The sequence below is a fragment of the Anas platyrhynchos genome, chromosome 3 (assembly GCF_047663525.1).
Source record: "Anas platyrhynchos isolate ZD024472 breed Pekin duck chromosome 3, IASCAAS_PekinDuck_T2T, whole genome shotgun sequence".
Lineage (NCBI taxonomy): Eukaryota > Metazoa > Chordata > Aves > Anseriformes > Anatidae > Anas > Anas platyrhynchos.
The window spans coordinates 40481015-40499840 of record NC_092589.1 but is presented as its reverse complement, the minus strand read 5'-3'; the positions used below and the strand labels follow the sequence as shown (position 1 = coordinate 40499840).

Sequence of the window (18826 nt, the reverse complement as noted above, 5' to 3'; positions counted from 1 at the left end):
AACGCTGGTATGGTATAAACAATGATAACTATTTAGACACCCCCATTGGGTCTGTGGAGAGAAGTAGTAAATGCCCTAAAAGAGTAGCCTGTTTAAGTGTGTGTGAAGAATGGGAAGTTTCCTGGGTGCTGCCCCTTACAGTTGCTGGTAGTGAAGCACTCCTTAGAATCTGGAGCCTGTGGCAGTTGACATTTTTATTTAGTTATTTATTTTTACATCTGTAACTTTAGAATGAGCATTACACAGGGGTGGCTCTGTATTTGTTGAAACAGGAAAGAGCAAGATAGTAGTAGTATATAATGTTCTGATGGTTTACCTCTTCCTCTCTTCTCTTAGCTCTTAATAGCTCGGAATATGTACCATGCGTCTGTCTTCCCAAACAATGAGTAGCACTCTTGTGCAAGACTGCCTTGCTCAGAAATAATGAAAGCTATGCATCAAGCTGCTCCAATGGGAGCATTCTTTTTGTTCTCTCCTCTGGAGAGACTCTGGCCTTTCCTTCTGGGGTATTCATTTGTGTTGTCTTCTGGAAGGACTTTGGCACCTCCTTTACCATGCTAGTTAAGGCCATTGCAAGATTTCAGATCTTCTCAGCTGAAAGAGTTCTACTTCTAAATCCCTGTTCTTAAGAGTCCATTTTTCCTTTGTAGTTGGTTTGGCCCCACTAAAGGATCAGCACTCTCTGGCTGCTGTGTGGCTGGGAAGGGCAATAATCATCATTGCCTACAGCTGGGGATTAGTTTTAGAAGAACTTACTGAGACTTTTTAATCAAATACAACTGTGTGGGAGAATTACTGCCTTGTGTAAAATTTGGTCTTGGAAGAGAGGTCTTAGACTAGAAATGCTGCCCATAAAAATTGCGTGTCTTTATACCTTAGGCTTTCAGCACGCTGTTTTGCACTACTGCTCCACTTGTATAGTGCTGTACACTTGGCTTATAAACAGAACTGTACACGAAAGCAGGTACTTTTGTACCATTTGGCAGTGAAGAAATTTAGCTCAGTTTGTATATTTATAAAGCAATGTCACGCCCAACTTTGCCTTTGAATTTCTGGTCTGCTTATGCTCATAGAGCAGAGATCCATCTGGAGAAGGTGTTCACTTTCATATCAATAAAAATCTGACACCAAGTTCTTCAGGTAGTTGATGTGCTTATCAGCTATTTGCAGGATTTGATGTAATGTTGGAGGCATATCACACATCCTCAAGTTCTTTTTTCAGAAAAGCAAGCTGTCTTGCAACCTAAAGCAAGGAAAATATTTTATTATAAAATAATAAAACTCTTCATGCTATAAGGCTTCAGATTGTTGTAGAGCTATTCCAATCTTCCTTTCCTACACTGATGCTAAGCAAAACCTTGCCCTGAAACAAAATAAGGCTTTTACTCCAGAACTTCATTTGGGAATAACTGCCACAATAACTAACACTTGCTAGGATTTGTGAAAATTAACAGCAATAAAACTTGTGATAGTTTGAGACACCAGTAACAATGCAGCAGGTCTTGGCAGTCTGTTGCTTTTAGCATACATACTTGCAGAAAGTGCAAAACCTTGAAACCTAATTGTAGTAGCTTCCTTTGACTGTACAGATCATGCATTCCAAAATATAAAGACCAAACCCATCATATATTTTACTCATGAGGAATATGTAAGTAAATTAAAAAACAAAAAAAACAGTATGGCTAAATTAAGCTCTTAATACTGTATAGTACAAGACTTCTCATGCTGGAACAATGTTTTGCACAACTTAGAACCTTTCATTCAAAGCTCCTGGCATATTACAGTGGGATTTTAACACTATTTTGAGGTTTAAGGCATAATGAGGTTCAATAATTTTACTCTGCTGTTGATTCCTTTGTGTAAATACTCAAGAGTAGCCTTAATTCCAACATTTTTTTTCTTTTAATACTTCAAACGTACATTCAATGACTGCATGAACTACTGAGGTTGAAGTATTAATTGAGGAAAATCTCCACACTGTGTTATGGATGTGTACAATAAAGGGAACATACCTCATTTAGTGAATCCTCCCAAGATGAGTCACAATGACTGCCATTTGCCTGGATGTCTAAGATGATATTAGGGATCCAATTTCCTGGAACAATGAAGCCAGCAATCACTTGACATTGAATGAACAAGGAAAGGTAAGTGGGGGATGTGAGTTGTTTAGGGATAAAACGTTATTCTGCCTTCTGTTCTGAAATCATTTCTGTTATTCTTTAAGGGGGGAAAAAAAGGATTATTTAGGGGCTTGCTGGATGAACTATATTTATGTTAACTTAAGTATTTGAAAAATGTTTATATATTTAATGTGTATGTTCCGTCTCTCTTTGGAAAGATGTGCTTTCTCCTTCTGAGCTAAGGTGGATACTGGATTATATTGTAGATATGAATTCATTTAAGGAGGAGTCAATCTATAATGTTTAATTATATGACTGCTAATATTCTGCTTTAGTTAAGTCCATGCACCTGTAATATTCTTATCTTACCTTTCTTTTTTGTTCTGCCGGCGTGATCTAGTGCAGCCTTCCGAAGTTTCTGAACATATCGTAGAACTCCTGTTAGTGGTATTCGCTGATCATTTTCATATGCCGTTATAAAAACTGAGGGATAACACTGTTTAAAAAAAAGGTTAGATACATCACAACTGATTTTCTATTCAATTGAGTGAGCAAGTTTTTCTCCATGTATCTTACTGTACTACTTGTTATGGTTCATCTAAAATGTATCCATTACATAATTACCTGTAGTTGAAAAAACATTTTACTTTTATCAGTAAATGGGAGAAGTATTTTGGTCTGACAAATGACTAATTAATATTAGGGGATTATCTGCCTGCAAAAGGTAATCAAACACATTGTATTTCTGCTGTTAAAGGTCTGATATGTGACTGCTTGCTGCTGATTACCACCCAACCCCGTCTCTCATCCCACCCCCACCCCCCCCCAAATAATCATGGAATGGTAAGCCTTAAACAGAAGTAGTTGAGATTTACTTTTGCAAACTCTTTTTACACTTTAAGTTGTTTTTATTTAGCAAGATTTTTTATGAAGCTATGTAACACAGGTAGCACCTCCTCAAACAAAGATTTCCTCTGATATAACCATGTCAAAGCAATAGCTCATATTCTATTTCACTAAAGGATTGCCTCTAAAGGATATTTAATTAGTGGAAAATACCTCTTTTCTGCTTTGGCAAAGTATGGAAAATGCAGTAAAACAGCAGAAAGCCCCCAAAAATGAAGCACATATTTTACATCTTGAGGTTTGTTAGACGATAGAGTATGTGGCAGTCCTGTAACAAAACCAGCTTATGAAATCTCTTATTTAATGGAAGGCATTTGGTTAATGCCAGTAGTCTCTCTGACTCAGATTATTACTGAAATAACTTATATTTTTATTAATGGCTCATTTTAACACAAAGAAGCAGCTAAGTTTTAAAATGCTGGGGTAGAAAGCTTTGAAAAGGTAAAACATTTTTTTAATTCTAGTTATCTGTTCTCTATTATTTTACTATCAAGTGCTACATGTTTATTCCTGTAGTGTTCCACACAGAATGGGTAGCTTTACCTGTGGCTTAATATTGTGGTAAGGACAGTAGCTTTTGATATATTTCATACATTTTTCATCTGCTAATGGGTTTCCCCATTCTTCTTGTTCTTCAATTGTCAGTGGGAGATGAGTTTTCATCATCGTATTTAGAACATCTATGAAAGGAGCCTTAAAAAATATTAAAAAAAAAAAAAAAAAAAAAGTTGGCAAACAGGACGCTGGACCTCAAATGCTCAAAAGTCAAGGCTTTTTCAAATGAGGAATGTGATTTAGAATGTTTCAAATTCTGAACGAGTTTTATTAAAACAAGATGTTTTTTAGTTTGGTATTTTTGTTTAACATCATAACGAGTAAGATGTCTGCAGTACAGTACCTTACCTGTAAAACCATGGCTCTGATAAGTTCTGGATTGCTGTTGCACAGGGCTCCTGCAAGAACTCCTCCAGCACTGGCAGCTGCTAGTGCTGTGTATTTTGGCTGAGAAAATCCTAGTTCGTGCAGCAGTATGATGCAAGCCTTAAGGTCATCGAGACCTTTGAGTTTGTTATGCTGACATCCATCTTTGTGCCAGCTATGGCCTAGCTCTCCTCCACCCCTGGAATTTAAAATAATTCAAGTTGGGAGTTTCTTTCAAAAAGAGTACAGAGCAAAGCTTCAGATAGTAAAGGACAGCAGCAGCCACAGAATCACAAAAACATGGTTTGCCTTTCCAAATAACTTTTCTGTGTTCCTGTCTTTACCCTCCCTTACAGCTAAAATACACAACATGCAAACAAAAAAAAAATCCTTGCATGACTCGTGAAAATGTAACAGCATAAGGGTGTTCTAGGACACAAGAGTACAAGGACACAGAACTTGCAGAAAAAGCATTTTAGGAAATGTCATTGTCAAAGTAGCCTGTACCAAATAAAATAATGATATTATCTTTTTATACAGGAAATTATTAAAATGATAACTAAAACATTTTCCTTTCTTATAATGGTATCACTAGATTTATTAACAAGAGTGAAAGAATATTATTTCCTAGCTCCGTGCCAAGATGCTCAGGATTTCTTTTGTGCAGCTTAAAATTTGAGACTGTCAGTAAGTTTTTCTTTCTGTGAATTTCAAATACTACAGGAAATGGTTTGCTGTTTTTTTTTTTGTTTGTTTGTTTCTGTTTTGTTTTTAATACTCACAGATTTTTTTTTAAACTAAATTTACTTGTGTTCCTTTACATACAACCATGAATTTAGTACTAAGCTACCTAAAGTTTCCTTATTCAGGTTTCAAGTTTAAAATCAATCAACTGATTAGTCTGCCAAAATTCTGCATTTTTGGTACTCTCTAGGATTGACTTGCACTGTAAGATACAGGGATACTTACAGGGAGGAAAAACTGCACAATACTGAATATATTTGTTTGCTGAATTAGTTTTGGAACTATTATTTATAACGTGCTCATTCTCCCCTTTCCTTCCCCTCCTTAAAGTGATATTTTTATTACCTTTCTTTACCTAATGAATTATCTCAATGAAAATGTGAAGTCTGTTGTATATAGTGGTTTTATAAAACTAATTTGTTTGTAGTTAAACTAAAAACGGAAGATTTACTCAACAGAAGAACAGAGGCAGCTTAAATGTTTAGTTGTTGCTGTAGAAAGGCAAATGGTTTTCAGAAGGCATACACTGAATATTAGTACACAATGGCCACAGAAGAAGAGGGCAGTAACATATACTGCAATTTGAACGTGTTATCAAATATTTTTGAGTGAAGATGAGATGAAAAGTAATGAAATTTCAAAAAGATTAAAACTTATACACAATCATACTGTTGATTTAAATAACCTGAATACAGTATGTAGTTGTAAAAGTATATTTTCTTCCCAGAGCATTTTTTTTTAAAGGGCTTTTAAAAATTCTAAAGAGATGGAGGTGAAAAGCATGAAGATTTAAGATATAGCTAAGCAGAGAAAAAACTTCTCTACCTCTTCAGTTGCACATCAAGAAATATCTGTATTTCCCACAAACGAAAATCTTATTTCTATGTTATATTTGACTTACCTAACATGGCAATATGCTAATATCCAACCCTCTTCAATTAACAACAGCTTCTCTTCTTTAAAGCTCATGTTCAAATCCATGCCATAAGCTCCGTATACATGAACTAGAAGTGGTTTCCTGTGTAGCTCTTTAGAATTCGTATTATGAAAAACTGTAATTGGCACCAAAGTTTCATCCTGGAAATGAAGGAGTATTTTACAATAAAGGACATTTCAGAAATCTCAATGACACATGGCAATGAAAACTTCAATTATTTATTTTAAAATGTGTTTTTTTTGATTACAGTAATTTTTTTCACTTAGATTGTACAAAGCACTCTTGAAAAATAAAGCAAGAGACTGAACCTCTGCTGTGTAGGCTTATGGATGTAGAATATAAAATTCATTTAAGTGCAACACCTGAGGAGTTTTTAAACTACCAAAGCACCCAAGTCTTCCTTCCCTCTTTAACACTAAGAATATCTATGATTAACTAAATAGTTTACCACTTACTGCAGCACAAACTCTTTATTAACATTACCAATTTTTTAAACGCAGGCTGTTAAAACTCTATCTATACTGTGTAGATGGTTGTGGGGTGTCCTTTTCAACTGCTGGCATACTTTTCTCATTTATCATAGAGAACGTGATTTCATACATCAGCTAGGGAGTCTAAGTTACGCTGTACTAAGATTCTTGACTCATCGTGTGCTGTTATCTGCTCTAGCATGCCCAGATCAATGAAAAAATCTTATCACGACTCTTTCTTGTTCTTCTCTACAGTACTGAAGAAAACACCCACTGGTAAGTAAGTATAGCACCAAATGCTCTTTTACATTTTTAATCTCTATTCCCTGCCAAATGCATTTTCTATAAAAGGGTGGGGAGGAAGGGAAGAATAAAGGGAATGGGAAAAGGACTGGAAAATCTTACCTTGCTTTTAGCTAGTAAACGTGTAGTGTGACAGTTGGTAATAATTGGTACCTCTTGCACAGCTTGTTCAATGAGATTATTTTCTTTAAATGAATATGCAAAACGCTTAGGGGGGTGTACTGGGGAGGTGAGCTGAAAATAGCAAGTGCTGGTGGTATGTTCAGGATGGGATTCCAATTCAAATGCACAGGCCCACGCAGGCAGCTGAGAAAACACAGCATTTCAAGTAAGACCCTTACGCTTCTTCTATAAATTCTGCTTAGTGTGTCCTTCAGAGGAAAAGATTTTGAATAGCAAGCTAATTATCTTCAGTTTCTACGTTATTTCTTTTAAATTCAGTAATATAACAGTCGTAAAGTGAGAGACTTTGGTAAACTCTTCACCTAAGGCCATTGAATGAAGTTTGTTAATGAAATAGAAAAATAAATCCAAATTAAAATCCAGTTTGAAATGAACATTAGTGCAGATTTTTTAAAATTAAAACATTCGTTGAAATGGTTCCACATGGTTTTTAATTTTTATATCCTCTTTCCCCTCTGATTTCCAGTCGTACTTCACCATGTTACACAGCCAAGTCCATGTCAGTTGTTAGGCTTTTGCTGTGAGTTAGCTCAGTAATGCTAAGCCACTGAAAACCCCTGCCTCTTAACTTTGTTCTTAGTGCCAGCCATTGTGAAGAACAAAACCTTTTCCTGGCACATTTACCCTCAGACACTTACTGCTATTGTATTTAAGATTTTTAACTCCACTAAGAATAAAAGAAATCAAGATTCATTCTTTGAGAGCAGCGGGGACATAGTCAAACCCTCTGCCAGGCCACTGCTTACTTGAGTTAGCGTGCTAGAGACTTCTGAAATGGCAGCTAAAGTCAAAGTTCTCCAGAGTAACTGCAGACCCTCTGTGAATAAATAAATTAACTAAGACCATTTTCAAAAATGAAAGGTTTCAGAGACTGTAAAGTACACTCTGTTGAAAACCTTTTCTCTGTAGCAGTTTTATAGAACCCAGTACTGGTAGCTTGTTGCAATAAACTTGCAAGTTCTTCAGACAGTATTTCTCAGGCAAACAAATCAATCAAGTATTTCAGCTAAGTGGTCTCCAGAAACCATGGTTTTTAATTAAGTCACCATATTTGTATTCCACAAGTATTTAGCAACAACTAGAGACAGGAAGAAATATTCCCCATGAATTGTACTGCAATACCCAGGTTTCCCATTTATTATTCCAGCAACCGTATTTGTCTTCTGAATGTTCTGCTCTTTCTTCTCAGGGAGGGCCAGGCTTACTTCCTTGCATGGGCTGATGACTGTAACCACAAATAAGCCCAGTAAAAGTTATCTTTTGCTTTATAATCTTATATGATATTTTTTTTTGACTTATGATCTTATATTTAAAAGAATTAAATTGATCCTGTGAGATGTGTTCCGGGTGGCCCTAGACTAGATGAACTAGTGGTTGGACTAGATGATCTGCAGAGGTCCCTTCCAACCTCAGCCATTCTGTGATCAAGTACTGCTGGAAAAAGACCAAGTTGCCCGAGGAAGCTAAAACTTACCTTTATTGATTGAACTGAATGTGAAACAAAAGAAATCACATTTAAGTAGAGGTGACCGGCATTCTGCAGGAACAAAATACAGTGATCACTGAACATTTCCAAGTCTACTAGCTTAGTTTTCTCTTCCAGTGCATAAACTAGCTGCCAGTTCTCCATGCCACTGGAACTTACTGGTGCCTTCATCAACTGTAAACACAAAATACAACCTTGTATTACTAAGATATAGTAAGAGTTATGAGGCTACAGACATACAGCTGATCTTGTGCAACATTTTAATTACAAAAGATTGTGTGTTTTTTTTTCTTCCTGACTAAAACTGGAGGGTTTTAAATTTGCTTTACTTGGGCAGAATGGAAAAACAAGTCAGTAACTGCATACATATTGATAGCAAGAGAGATCTGTGTGACAGATGGCAATTATTTTTTACAACTCCATTTGCAATTGAACTATGTTGCTTTAAGACACTCTGAGTATGCTGGAAGGGAGAGGGCAGGGTAGGGGTTTTCCATGAAGGCTGCTTCTGCTGCCTATTCATCCAAGCAGGTAGTCTCTCTGTTTAAATCTCATTTTTTCAGCTCCTTCTGCCATGGTTCTCTCCCTTCCTCTGCTTATCATACCTGATGTCTCTCCAGCCTCCCCTTCCAAAGTTTGCTGAAAGTGAGCTTGGGAGCAAGGAGTGGCTCTGCACAGACACAGCAGGCAGGGCAGAAGTTGTTTTTTTGCTTCTGTTCAGTCTGATCTTTAAATACAGGGGGAAAAAAAAAAACTCAGAATAACTGCAGATAATTATTCTTAGTTATGCCTACTGAAACCTACCCCTTTCAAGTTTAAAATGGCTTTTAATTGTCCTTGGGGAGGTCACCTGAAAGCTCCAGTCCACCTTTCTTTCACAAAGCAATAGGTTTATACTATGGAGGTGACAAGGCTAAATCCAGTCTGCTCTAAGACTGCCTTTTCCACTCCTTCTTATGAGTTTCCACTGCTTGCTTTGTACCAGCACAACTACTACTTATTAAACCCAAGTGATGAACTTGTTCAACTAGCTGATCCAGCATAAACCAACCTTATTAAACAAGGAAAAAAAAAAAACAAAACACCTGTACTGGCTCAGCCTCCAGTCACATGGGTGTTAAAGGTTTTGTAAAGAAGACAGGATCATAGCAAGCTGTTTTCCTTAGTAAAGGGTTTTGCTTCAAAAGGAAATACTTTAAAAAAAGTAACACCACCGAAGTGTGTATATATGTATATACTTGATATACTTTTATATACTACAATGTACGGACTTGATTCGGTACACAAAAATGGGCAAGTTGGATGGTGTTGATGGAAGGTTCCCTGTCTGGCAGTCAGCACTTCCCAGCAGTGCACTACGTACAGGAGGACACAAGATGCTGCCACCTGAGCAGCAAGGCATTTCCTCTCAGTAAGTTGTATAGTCTTAGCTACCAAGGGAAAGTTGCCACTTGAAACGTTTTAATGTGATTAGGAAAACTGATATGGGTAGAAGTAAATTTATGGAACAATTTCTATCTAAATACATTTGCAAAAGGAAGCTCAAATCTTGTAAGGGCTTTCAGTGTGTCCAGTAGCACTGCAAATCATTTGGTTATTGAGATAAACTTAAATTTTAAGAGGGCAAATAACTGGTAAAGAATGCTCATTTCTTGACATTTCCAAAGAAATTAAAAGTGAAATCAGCATGCTACAGGCAAGACTCAGACAGTACTGTAGTTTTTGAATCCATGCAGCAATCTTTGTAATTCTCTTGAATTATTTCAGTAAGCTGTAAAGCACAGCGTTAAAACCCAGCCTTACTATTTCTATCATCTGCAACGGGCATCTGAATTAATCTTACGACTCTTACTATCCGTTAAGATTACCTTATATTCTGCAGGCTCTCCGTATGTAGTGAGAATATACAACTCATCATTTCTGTGCTCAATGTGGTAAATGACACCTTTTGTTCGTGCTTGTACAAGAACAGGTGACTTAAAAGGATGTCTACAGTCAACCAGCCAAACTTCTGAGGTTGTCTTGCTGTTGCTGTTGATAGTGAGAAAACGCCTATCTTTTGTGCAGTATATGTCCACAAAAAATCTGTAAGCAATAATAATAATAATAATAATAATAAAGCTCAAACCTGATTAATAATCAAAAACCATATCAGTTAATCCAGAATCATGGGCTTCCTGCTACAAGGTAAGAAACGGCATGCGTATAAGTAGGCTGGAAAAAATCCAGACCACTTGATTCCGAACCCACTTCTGCTGCATTTATTTCAGCACTCAAAACCCAACAACTTTGTATGTGGAACCTGAAGTCTGCAGGGAAAGCAGTTCAGTTATTCCCCAAATTAATCCAGGTTTTTGCATCAGTCAGATGGATTGGAAGGTCACAGATGTATATGCTTTAAAGTTCATGCAGAACCTAGAAATTTCTATTGAGCTAGTGACCTTATTTCAGAAAAGAAAGTTCTAAAGAATAACTTAAATTAAAATTGATACAGGACATCATGTGGGAACAGCAAAGTAGGAGCTTTTATAAAGATAAATTGATAAAAAGCCTGTTACTGATTTAACTTACCCCGAAGTAAGACAAGAAGACAACTTGAAAAAAACAAAAAAGCAATACTGTCTGTGTAAGACAAGACGGACAGTGTTGAAGTGATAAAGCTGGAAACTAGGAACTGTTTAGCAACTCTACTGGTTTTAAATGCTTCTAAAATGTAGAAACAGGAAATAATGGTAACCAGTGGCTGGATATTGAACAAGTTCAGGCTGCAAGTCAGACTCAAATTTCTAAATAAGTCATACACATTAATTGAAATGTCACAGCTTGGGACCTAAGAGCTTCTTTGTCATTTTTAATCTTTAAGATGGTATGTTTCTACACAAAGTACCTCCAACACACAGCTTCAGGAGATTTCATGAAGAAACTGTAGGGCTGTGGACTGTACTTTGCATTATACAAATCAGATGCAAGACTGCAATAATGATCCTTCTAGACTTCAAAATATTTGAATGGTGAAAGAAAGGAAGCTTTGGATAGTATTTTCAGTGTCTTTAATTATTTGCAGGTGGAGAAATTCCAATTTTATTTTGGTACAATTGTTTTGTCTAATTACACCCTCTTGATGTTTTTAAGAGGACAGAGACAGCAGGGGTTCTCAAGTCTGCAAGGAATCAGCCTCCTAGCTCTCTAATCCACACAAATTTTGGCAAGTGTGGCACTGCATTCAGTAGAAATTCTAACAGTCCGGCTCTGCTGACCTTAACTCTAAGAGAATCAATCTGAAATGCAGGTTACAGTTCTCCCCAAGGTCTCTGGCCTTCATATCACGTATGAAACATATATCTAGCCTTTTTTTTTTTTTTTTTTTTTAAAGGAAGTCAAGTTAATGTCAGCTTGTACAAAAAATATCTGATTGCAAGTAAAAGAGTTGGTGATACGTAGAACAGAACTGCTTAGTGGCAGTGCACAAGACCGTCTTGCCCTTCTCCACAAACAAGTGCGTTCAGTCATGAGCTGTACTAGCACATGAACCTTTAGAGTAAGTTTCTAGTAGATTTACTGTAATGACTACGACCTTCAAAATTATGCCAGCAGTTTCCCTGTGGGGAGATGTCAAGCCAGTGCAACTTTATTTTAAAATAATATGCAACAACTACAGCTGGAATAAAAGATCTGATTTACTCCATCTCAATTGCAGATTTTTTTTTCCAGATGAATGTATAGTTGGAATTTCTTTACTGAATATGTTACTTGAATTAAGAATACTTACAAACATTTATAGTATGCTGTACAAATCTGTCATTTTAATGCTACTTGGCCGAAAAACTAGTTATGCACTCAATTCAGCAAGAGCCCTCTTGTCTTCCTAAGCCACTGCTTAAAGAAAGGTTATTGAGAGGGTATTCAGTCAACAATAGTTCTCTCTCTGGGCACGCTGCAATGATTTTGCTCATCCATTACCCAGAGCAAGGATTAGCCTGAACTTCTATGTTTTTTAAAAGATGTATCAGACATCAATAGCAGAGAAAACAAAATGAAACCCCCAGTCTGATTTATCCTGTATGAAACTGTCACACTTTCATTAAAGGACACCCTGACCCAAGACTGACCTTGACATTTATAATCTTAGCTGAACTCGTGAGGTAACAGAGAAATTTAAATCGCTGCTGATCACATATCAAGAGGAGACAAAAGTACATTCTCAGACTGTATTCGGCAATACCGAACAAAACTTATATGGCATAGCAGAACAGAACTTAAACATGTCTTCTACCATTTGAAGTGTGGTATAGAAGAACTTGTTTTCCAAACCAGTTGTATTTTACTTATTAAATACCATAGAATATGCAAAGGACTTATTTTATTTTAGATGGGTATTACCTTGCATCTTGCTCTGTATAAACCAGCTCAGTATGTTTCTGTTTAGTGAAAGTGGTCATAAACACATCTTGGCATTTAAGGTTCTTCTGACTTGTGTAATACAAAACATCATTTGAAACCCATTCTGGAAAAAAGACAAATGCATGTCAAACTGGGAACAGTACGTGCTATTGCTGAGAGAAAATAGAGCTCCATGAACATTCTGAAAAAGGTGGCTTGCAACTGATGTGGAACTGAAGACAACACTTCTACGTTCCAGAGGCTGGGGTATGCCACAAAAAGATTTTTCCATGTTTTCTTTGAATGCTACGTATCTCATAACATGTGAAGGGAAGAAAAAAAAAACAGGGCCCAGGGAGAGGAAGCTCTTGATGCTGTCAGGGTCCTGGAGGTAACAGGAAAACAGGAGATATGTGGATGTTTAAAGCTGCGCAGGGCAGCAGAGATTTAAGTAGTCAGCCAGACAATAGAGGATATAAGCTCTGCACCGCTGCATGTGGCTGTAGGGAAAGCATTTAGAGGAAAACAATGATGCATATGTCCCATGGGTACTCCTGAGATAAAAATACTCCAGTTGTCTGTGCTTGCATATGTGGTAATTACCTAGAATGGTAAATTCTTGCCGTGGCCAGGCAAACTCCTTACTGCACTACATATCCTTGATGACATCTACCAAACTCCAAAATACAAGCTGTGGAACGTTGTATAATCTGTTGCGCTCTTTTTGCTATATTCTTTAATATGCTATTTAAAAATAAAAAATAAAAAAAAATTCTCTTTCATTCAGGTTTACTTCTGCATGTTTTCAAGAGCAATGTAAAACTCCCTCACCTATGCTGAAAGAGTTGACTGAAGCCCTAACTGAATTCATTGGGCTCTGAATGGTGACCCACACCCTAGAGTCTGCCTGAAATTCCAGCCAACACTTTGTAGTACTTGCATACTTTTAAGCTAAGTGCTTACAGCTATCAGTGATTTCAGTTCAATACCTACATTTCTCAAAAAGATCCTTATATTGCAAACAGTTATGTCAGTAAATTTTTAAGGAAGCATACTGAATTCAATAAAAAGAATGATGTGCAAAGTAAGTGTTCAAACATGTATAAACGCTTGCTTTTATAAAGAAGGAAAACTTGCATCATGAAAGGAGTCACTCACTCATATCAAATAACTTGTAATTTTACAGTGTGGAGGAACACATCTCTCAAATGAGAAATAGTTCAACAGCTGTAAGGATTAAATCTAAAAATGTTACTTCCTTACTTTTTATAAAGCACTACTCCTATAATATGTAGACTAAGAAAAATGCTTTGAAAGTTGGTGTGATCTACAGGATATTTATAAATACAGCTTACCAAAACTAAATACATTTGGAATGACTTTTTCCACAACAGGGAAATCACCAAGTTTCATAACAACACAGGTTGCTTCTTCAGAATTTTCACTTTTTAAGCTGGTAGCCATGTATCTCTGGTCTGGTGAAATTCTGATCCGTTGAATAAAGGCATCATCAAAGCCAAGATCTTCAGCACTGAATAAAATACGAACATTTCCTTCATCTACTACATGAAAAAATAAAAATAATAAAATCCTTTAATTAAGGCATGTCAAAATGAACAGTATTTGTTAATGCCTATGTTTAATAAGTCTGCTTACAGTATTCACAAGCATACTACTGGAACCAGGTATTTGTTTTGTGAGACACCTGCAAATGCAGTTTGTAAAAATGAACAAAATAAGTACTGCCCTCCTCGCCTTCCCCAAAGTGTTGTTGGTATAACAAATATTTGAAAAGTATAGATACTGGCATCTAGAAAATGTATTAAATTTTAAAGTTCAGATACCTAAAGTATGTGGTTTTACTAAAAATAATCAGTTTTTTTTTTTTTTCATCCTCTCTGAAATAAAATAGGCCTTTTTTAAAACTTTAAATTAGGACTCTGAGAAGAAGTGGTTTTTCTCTTTCCTTTATAGAAACTTGCCTCAGTTTCAGTATATGTTATTTCCTTACTCTTTTAATCTCACCTTTTCAGAATCAGGATTTTAGAATTGTTCATCAGTTGTTAAAGAATGTTATAATTTATTATTTTTTTAAAGAGCAATTAAGCTTTAATATAAGAGAAGTACACTGATGATACATGCACAATTATTTTAACAGTTATACCATGCTAGGAAGAGAAATCCCTTACCATCATCTGCTTTTGAAAGAAATATGCATCCATTCTCCTCAAAGTACACACTCTCTCCAACCTTAATCTGTTCAATGCAAAACAAACTTGTTTCAAGTCCAACAGCCAGAATATGTCCTTAGAAAACCTATATTCAGTGTTCTGTACAGCACAGTTGTATGTAAATCAAAGAAAATAGCACATAACAGAAAGAGGGGAAAGAAGGAATTACATGCATCAGAAAGGTTATTTCAAAGTTAGTGTGTACTTAAGCAACCTAAATGTGCTCTAAATTTAATCAATGGCTGAGATGACCTGTACCTGCTCTTCTAATTTATAATGTCTTATATTCTTTATCAAATATCAGGTTGTTGTTGAACCTTTTTTTGTCTTTGGCTATGGTGAAATTAAGGTCAAATACACTATCGTAAAGTGACAAGCTGTTCTAAACACATGCTTTTACTATCCATAACTATTCAATAGTTGAAATTACCACCATAACCAGTGAAATAGCATTTTATAACATGAATGACTTCACTGCCATTTGTACGCAACGATGGAAAATGTTTGTATTTTTTGCCACTTACCCGTGGACTTTCCGAACTGAACGTATACTTCTTGTGCAATTCTTCTATTTTTTTCTTAATTCTTTTTGCCATAGCTTTGTATCTTCCTGAAATTTCATTCCAGTTTTTCTGCTCTGATTTCAGAAGATCCTTGTACAAAAGCTCTGGTGTTGTTATAGATGCTATTTTTTTTATTTTGCAAGGGATTTCTGTCCCTTCCTGCTAAATAAGGAAAGAAAACAAAGGCTATAAGCCAGCAATCTGTACTCCAATATGAATACACTGAGGCAATAATCATCTTTTCTGAGCTACAGACCCACAAACCAACTTTGCATTGTTACAATAGTACAAGCCATTAAAAAGAACAACCACAGTTGGAAGGATTCCTTCAATTCTTCCTGGTATTTTAGGGATGCATTCTAAATGAACTCTACTTAACACATTTACTGAGGTCTCCTTTTCAAATTTAGGGTACTTTAATGTATGTTCTTAACGGATTATATGTAAGTATGTTTGGTTTTGTTCTAAAACTAGTTTTCAGTTATCTTTATTGAATTCTATTATTTTTTTCTTCTTCAGGAGTGTTTTTTTTTTCCATCTTTTTCCTTTCGTAATGTATTATTTCTTATTTCCTTTTCTACATAGCAATGCCCCTACGCTGCCTATCCCTGTAGCTAGGAGTCCTAGCAGCTCGTTCTGATTCTTTCTTCACCTCCTCTAAAGGGGTAGTCTAAATGTCCATAAGGAGCAGAGCAAAGTGAAGCAGTGAACTGATAAGGGTTCTGCAACAGTTTTTATGAGGAATAAGTTCATGGATCTGGTTTTGCACAATCCATGAGCTACTATACTCTGCTACTTCATTGCCAACAAAGTTGTGTCCTTTGTAAAAACATGAAAAATGTGTTAAAATTGCTAGAACAATGCTTTTTGCTTACTGTAAAATGTCATTTGGTCAAACTATGCTTAATACGTATTACAGTATGCTCAGGTCACGTGAAGGAGCATTTTATAACTTTCTATATAATATGTTTCTAAACTCATAAAGCTGTATACACTTATAACCCATCCTTACTTTGCAGCAAGAACTGTTGGCTTGTTTCTGGTTTGTCCTCACAAATGGTTGAGATCTGAAATGTGAACATTAGCAGCAGTTCCTTCTCCTTTCACAGGCTATGTCTGCTTCAACTACTAAGCTGCCTATAGACATAAACTGCATCATTCACGAGAGCATGAGTGTTCACTACCAATTCAGACCAGGAGCTCCCCGGGCCTAGCATATCAAATCAGAAGCACATGTCAAACAAACCACGACAGCTCTTAAAAAAGACCTCTTAAAAAAGCTCTGTAATTAGTTAAGGTAAAGGGATTGCAGGATATGTCAATTGTACCACCCTCTCCCTGTGAGTAAAAAAAAAAAAATATATATTTTTTGAGAAAGGCAATCCCCCAAGAAACACCAATTCCCAAAACAGATGCAAAACAGATGCAAACAAACTCCCACAGTGGGCACAAACACAAACTTAGGGAAGAGTGTGAATGGGTCAAGCACAGATGATGTTCTCCAACAAGTATTCCTTCAGCCTTCAACTGTGTTAGCTCAGGAATCTCCTGAGCTGAATGAGGTTTCTAGATATTTAAAAATACTCTTAATAGTCTCTTTCAAGTATATATATAATGTCCCCTTTGACATACGTAAAGCTAGCCTCCACAACTCCTTTTGGCAAGTTACCCAGGTGTCTTTTATGAATCTTGCGATGATTCCCTCTCCCTTTGTTTTGAACAATTCCCGTTATATTTATGTGGAAATATATAGAACTGGTGGCAACAGTATAGGCATATATCAGCGGAATTACAATACACCTGGAGAAACATCTGGAGGAACATCTAGAGAGATTTTTGAGGTTAGCAGGGGATCTCAGTGACAAACTGTTTCCACAGTTGCTCCAAAGCAAACAGCGAAGGCCAACTGTTTGTCTCCTGGAAAGTGTTGCAGGGCAGCATTTGAAACCATGTTAGTCAACTGCCATTGAATGAACAAAACAACAGCTTCTCATCCATCAAGACTTCAAGTACCTTCCTTGAAACATTAGTATATGCTGATGACACAGACATAGCAACATGTTACATTATGGTTAAAAATAAGAGGGTTACAACAAATACTTTAAACATGACCTTTGGGTCAACTTTGAAGAAACACTGTTAACTTGAAACAATTTTTGAACAACTACACATCCATCTGAAAGTATGTCTAAGATAAAATAAACCAATGCAACAGTCTTTTAAAATGGCATTTATGTGTTACGCATGTAAGTCAGTTTACAGGTGGGCATGCTGCAGTAAACTTATTTTTCTAATGCTGTTAGAAAATTCTTCATTAGAAACACAGGAGCAGAACATCTGAAATTATTTCAGCCCATTTTATGACTGTGTGATACATTACCAGTGATATACACAATAGTTATTTAGAGAAACAAAACCAAGTGCTTTTTAAAGTACAGTTTTTCAAATGTGTACATGATTGTGAGAAGTCATTATATTTTAATATTGTAATATGGTATAAAATGTGATTTACTGATCAGGATATAAAAGGCCAAGTTTTTCTGAGCCACCTCATGGTTAGGCCTAGTGTCACCAGTTTGGACACTTTTGATACTAGCTGATCTTTCCCTCCTGCCACTTTAACTGAATCTTTCTTGAAGATCCTTTCATTATTATTTTACAAATTGCTACAGCAGGAAAATCAACCCAAATGTAGCTTGACATCAAAGCAGTACAGGAAGCTGAGCAGAAGTATGTGTCTTTCAACATAAGTGAAACCCTAGTATTTATTCTTCTGCTTCAAACCCTTTAGGAAGAACATATTTCCTTGACTTTTGAAAACTATGGCTGGCTTCCTTAACAGATGCATCAGGATGGTTGTTGACATTAAGGTTGCACGTAAACTTCATACCTTGCAGGAAAAGAATCTCCATGGCAGGATGCTTCCAGGTGGCACAGTGCTGTTGCATGTGCTTCCTGACCAGTCCAGGATGTGGCATTTTTTTGGTTTTAATTTACTATAGAGATGTATTTTTTGAAGATGGTTGTCCTTAGAGCAGTATTTGACACTGTAGCTCAGCCCTCGGATGAAAGATCTTGCAGTCCCACACATGATATCCAAATCTTTTTCCTGGCAGTCACCCTGAAATTTACAGAAATCCCAAACTCCTGATCACTTGCACTATGTGAAACATACGTGATATAAACAGAAGGTAAAACTTCATCTTTCAAAGACTGCTTCATGAGGCAGATCAGACTGGAAGCGTAAAAGTGAAGCTGTTTCTTAACAGCTGATACACGCAGCTCAGCTTGTACATTCACCTGCCACGCTGCTCCATTGAGTGGGTCCAGGCAGCTGGAAGTTTAGCTGTAGTAGGGAAAGGCAGATGCAACTGCACAGCTGCTTAAATGCTGAGGAAGAAGAAATGAACAAGTTTTCGGCAAGTTGGCTATTGTCTACTTTAGAAGCACCACGTAACACCAGAATCACTTTATCTCAGGCGGGCACTTTACGAAAATCAACCCACTCGCCAGGAACACGGGAAATATCCCACCTATTTCACACCCCTCACCCCTTTTACCCCCCCGGCCGGGCCCCGACCC

The 18826-nt window shown here is 36.6% G+C and overlaps 1 protein-coding gene across 5 annotated transcripts; it reads right to left on the bottom strand.

Annotated features, from left to right (window-relative positions):
* Positions 1 to 168: 168 nt before the first annotated feature.
* Positions 169 to 18826, bottom strand: PREPL (prolyl endopeptidase like). 5 transcript variants are annotated; one of them, XM_072035740.1, is made up of 14 exons: positions 18135 to 18826; positions 15206 to 15406; positions 14640 to 14706; positions 13806 to 14012; positions 12451 to 12574; positions 9939 to 10155; positions 8059 to 8121; positions 6504 to 6707; positions 5593 to 5768; positions 3930 to 4146; positions 3570 to 3719; positions 2490 to 2616; positions 2013 to 2095; positions 169 to 1243 (listed from the first exon to the last, which is right to left on the bottom strand). In XM_072035740.1, exons 1-14 carry the CDS (start codon positions 18333 to 18335, stop codon positions 1196 to 1198), a joined length of 2085 nt encoding a protein of 694 aa, XP_071891841.1. In that variant the 5' UTR covers positions 18336 to 18826; the 3' UTR covers positions 169 to 1195. The 5 variants fall into 5 exon arrangements, with proteins under 5 accessions (XP_071891841.1, XP_005015332.1, XP_005015333.1 ...); XM_005015275.6 differs by having other exon boundaries at positions 8059 to 8244; positions 13806 to 14009; XM_005015276.6 differs by having other exon boundaries at positions 8059 to 8244; positions 13806 to 14009; positions 15206 to 15403.

Excerpts from the sequence above, each read along its gene's own strand:
- PREPL (XM_027454094.3), bottom strand. The coding sequence starts at position 18,335 with ATGTGTGGGACTGCAAGATCTTTCATCCGAGGGCTGAGCTACAGTGTC. Across the intron at positions 6,708-8,058 it reads ATTCAGTTCAATCAATAAAG|CTGCCTGCGTGGGCCTGTGC; the intron begins GTAAGTTTTAGC and ends GTGTTTTCTCAG. Across the intron at positions 1,244-2,012 it reads GGGAGGATTCACTAAATGAG|GTTGCAAGACAGCTTGCTTT; the intron begins GTATGTTCCCTT and ends TCCTTGCTTTAG.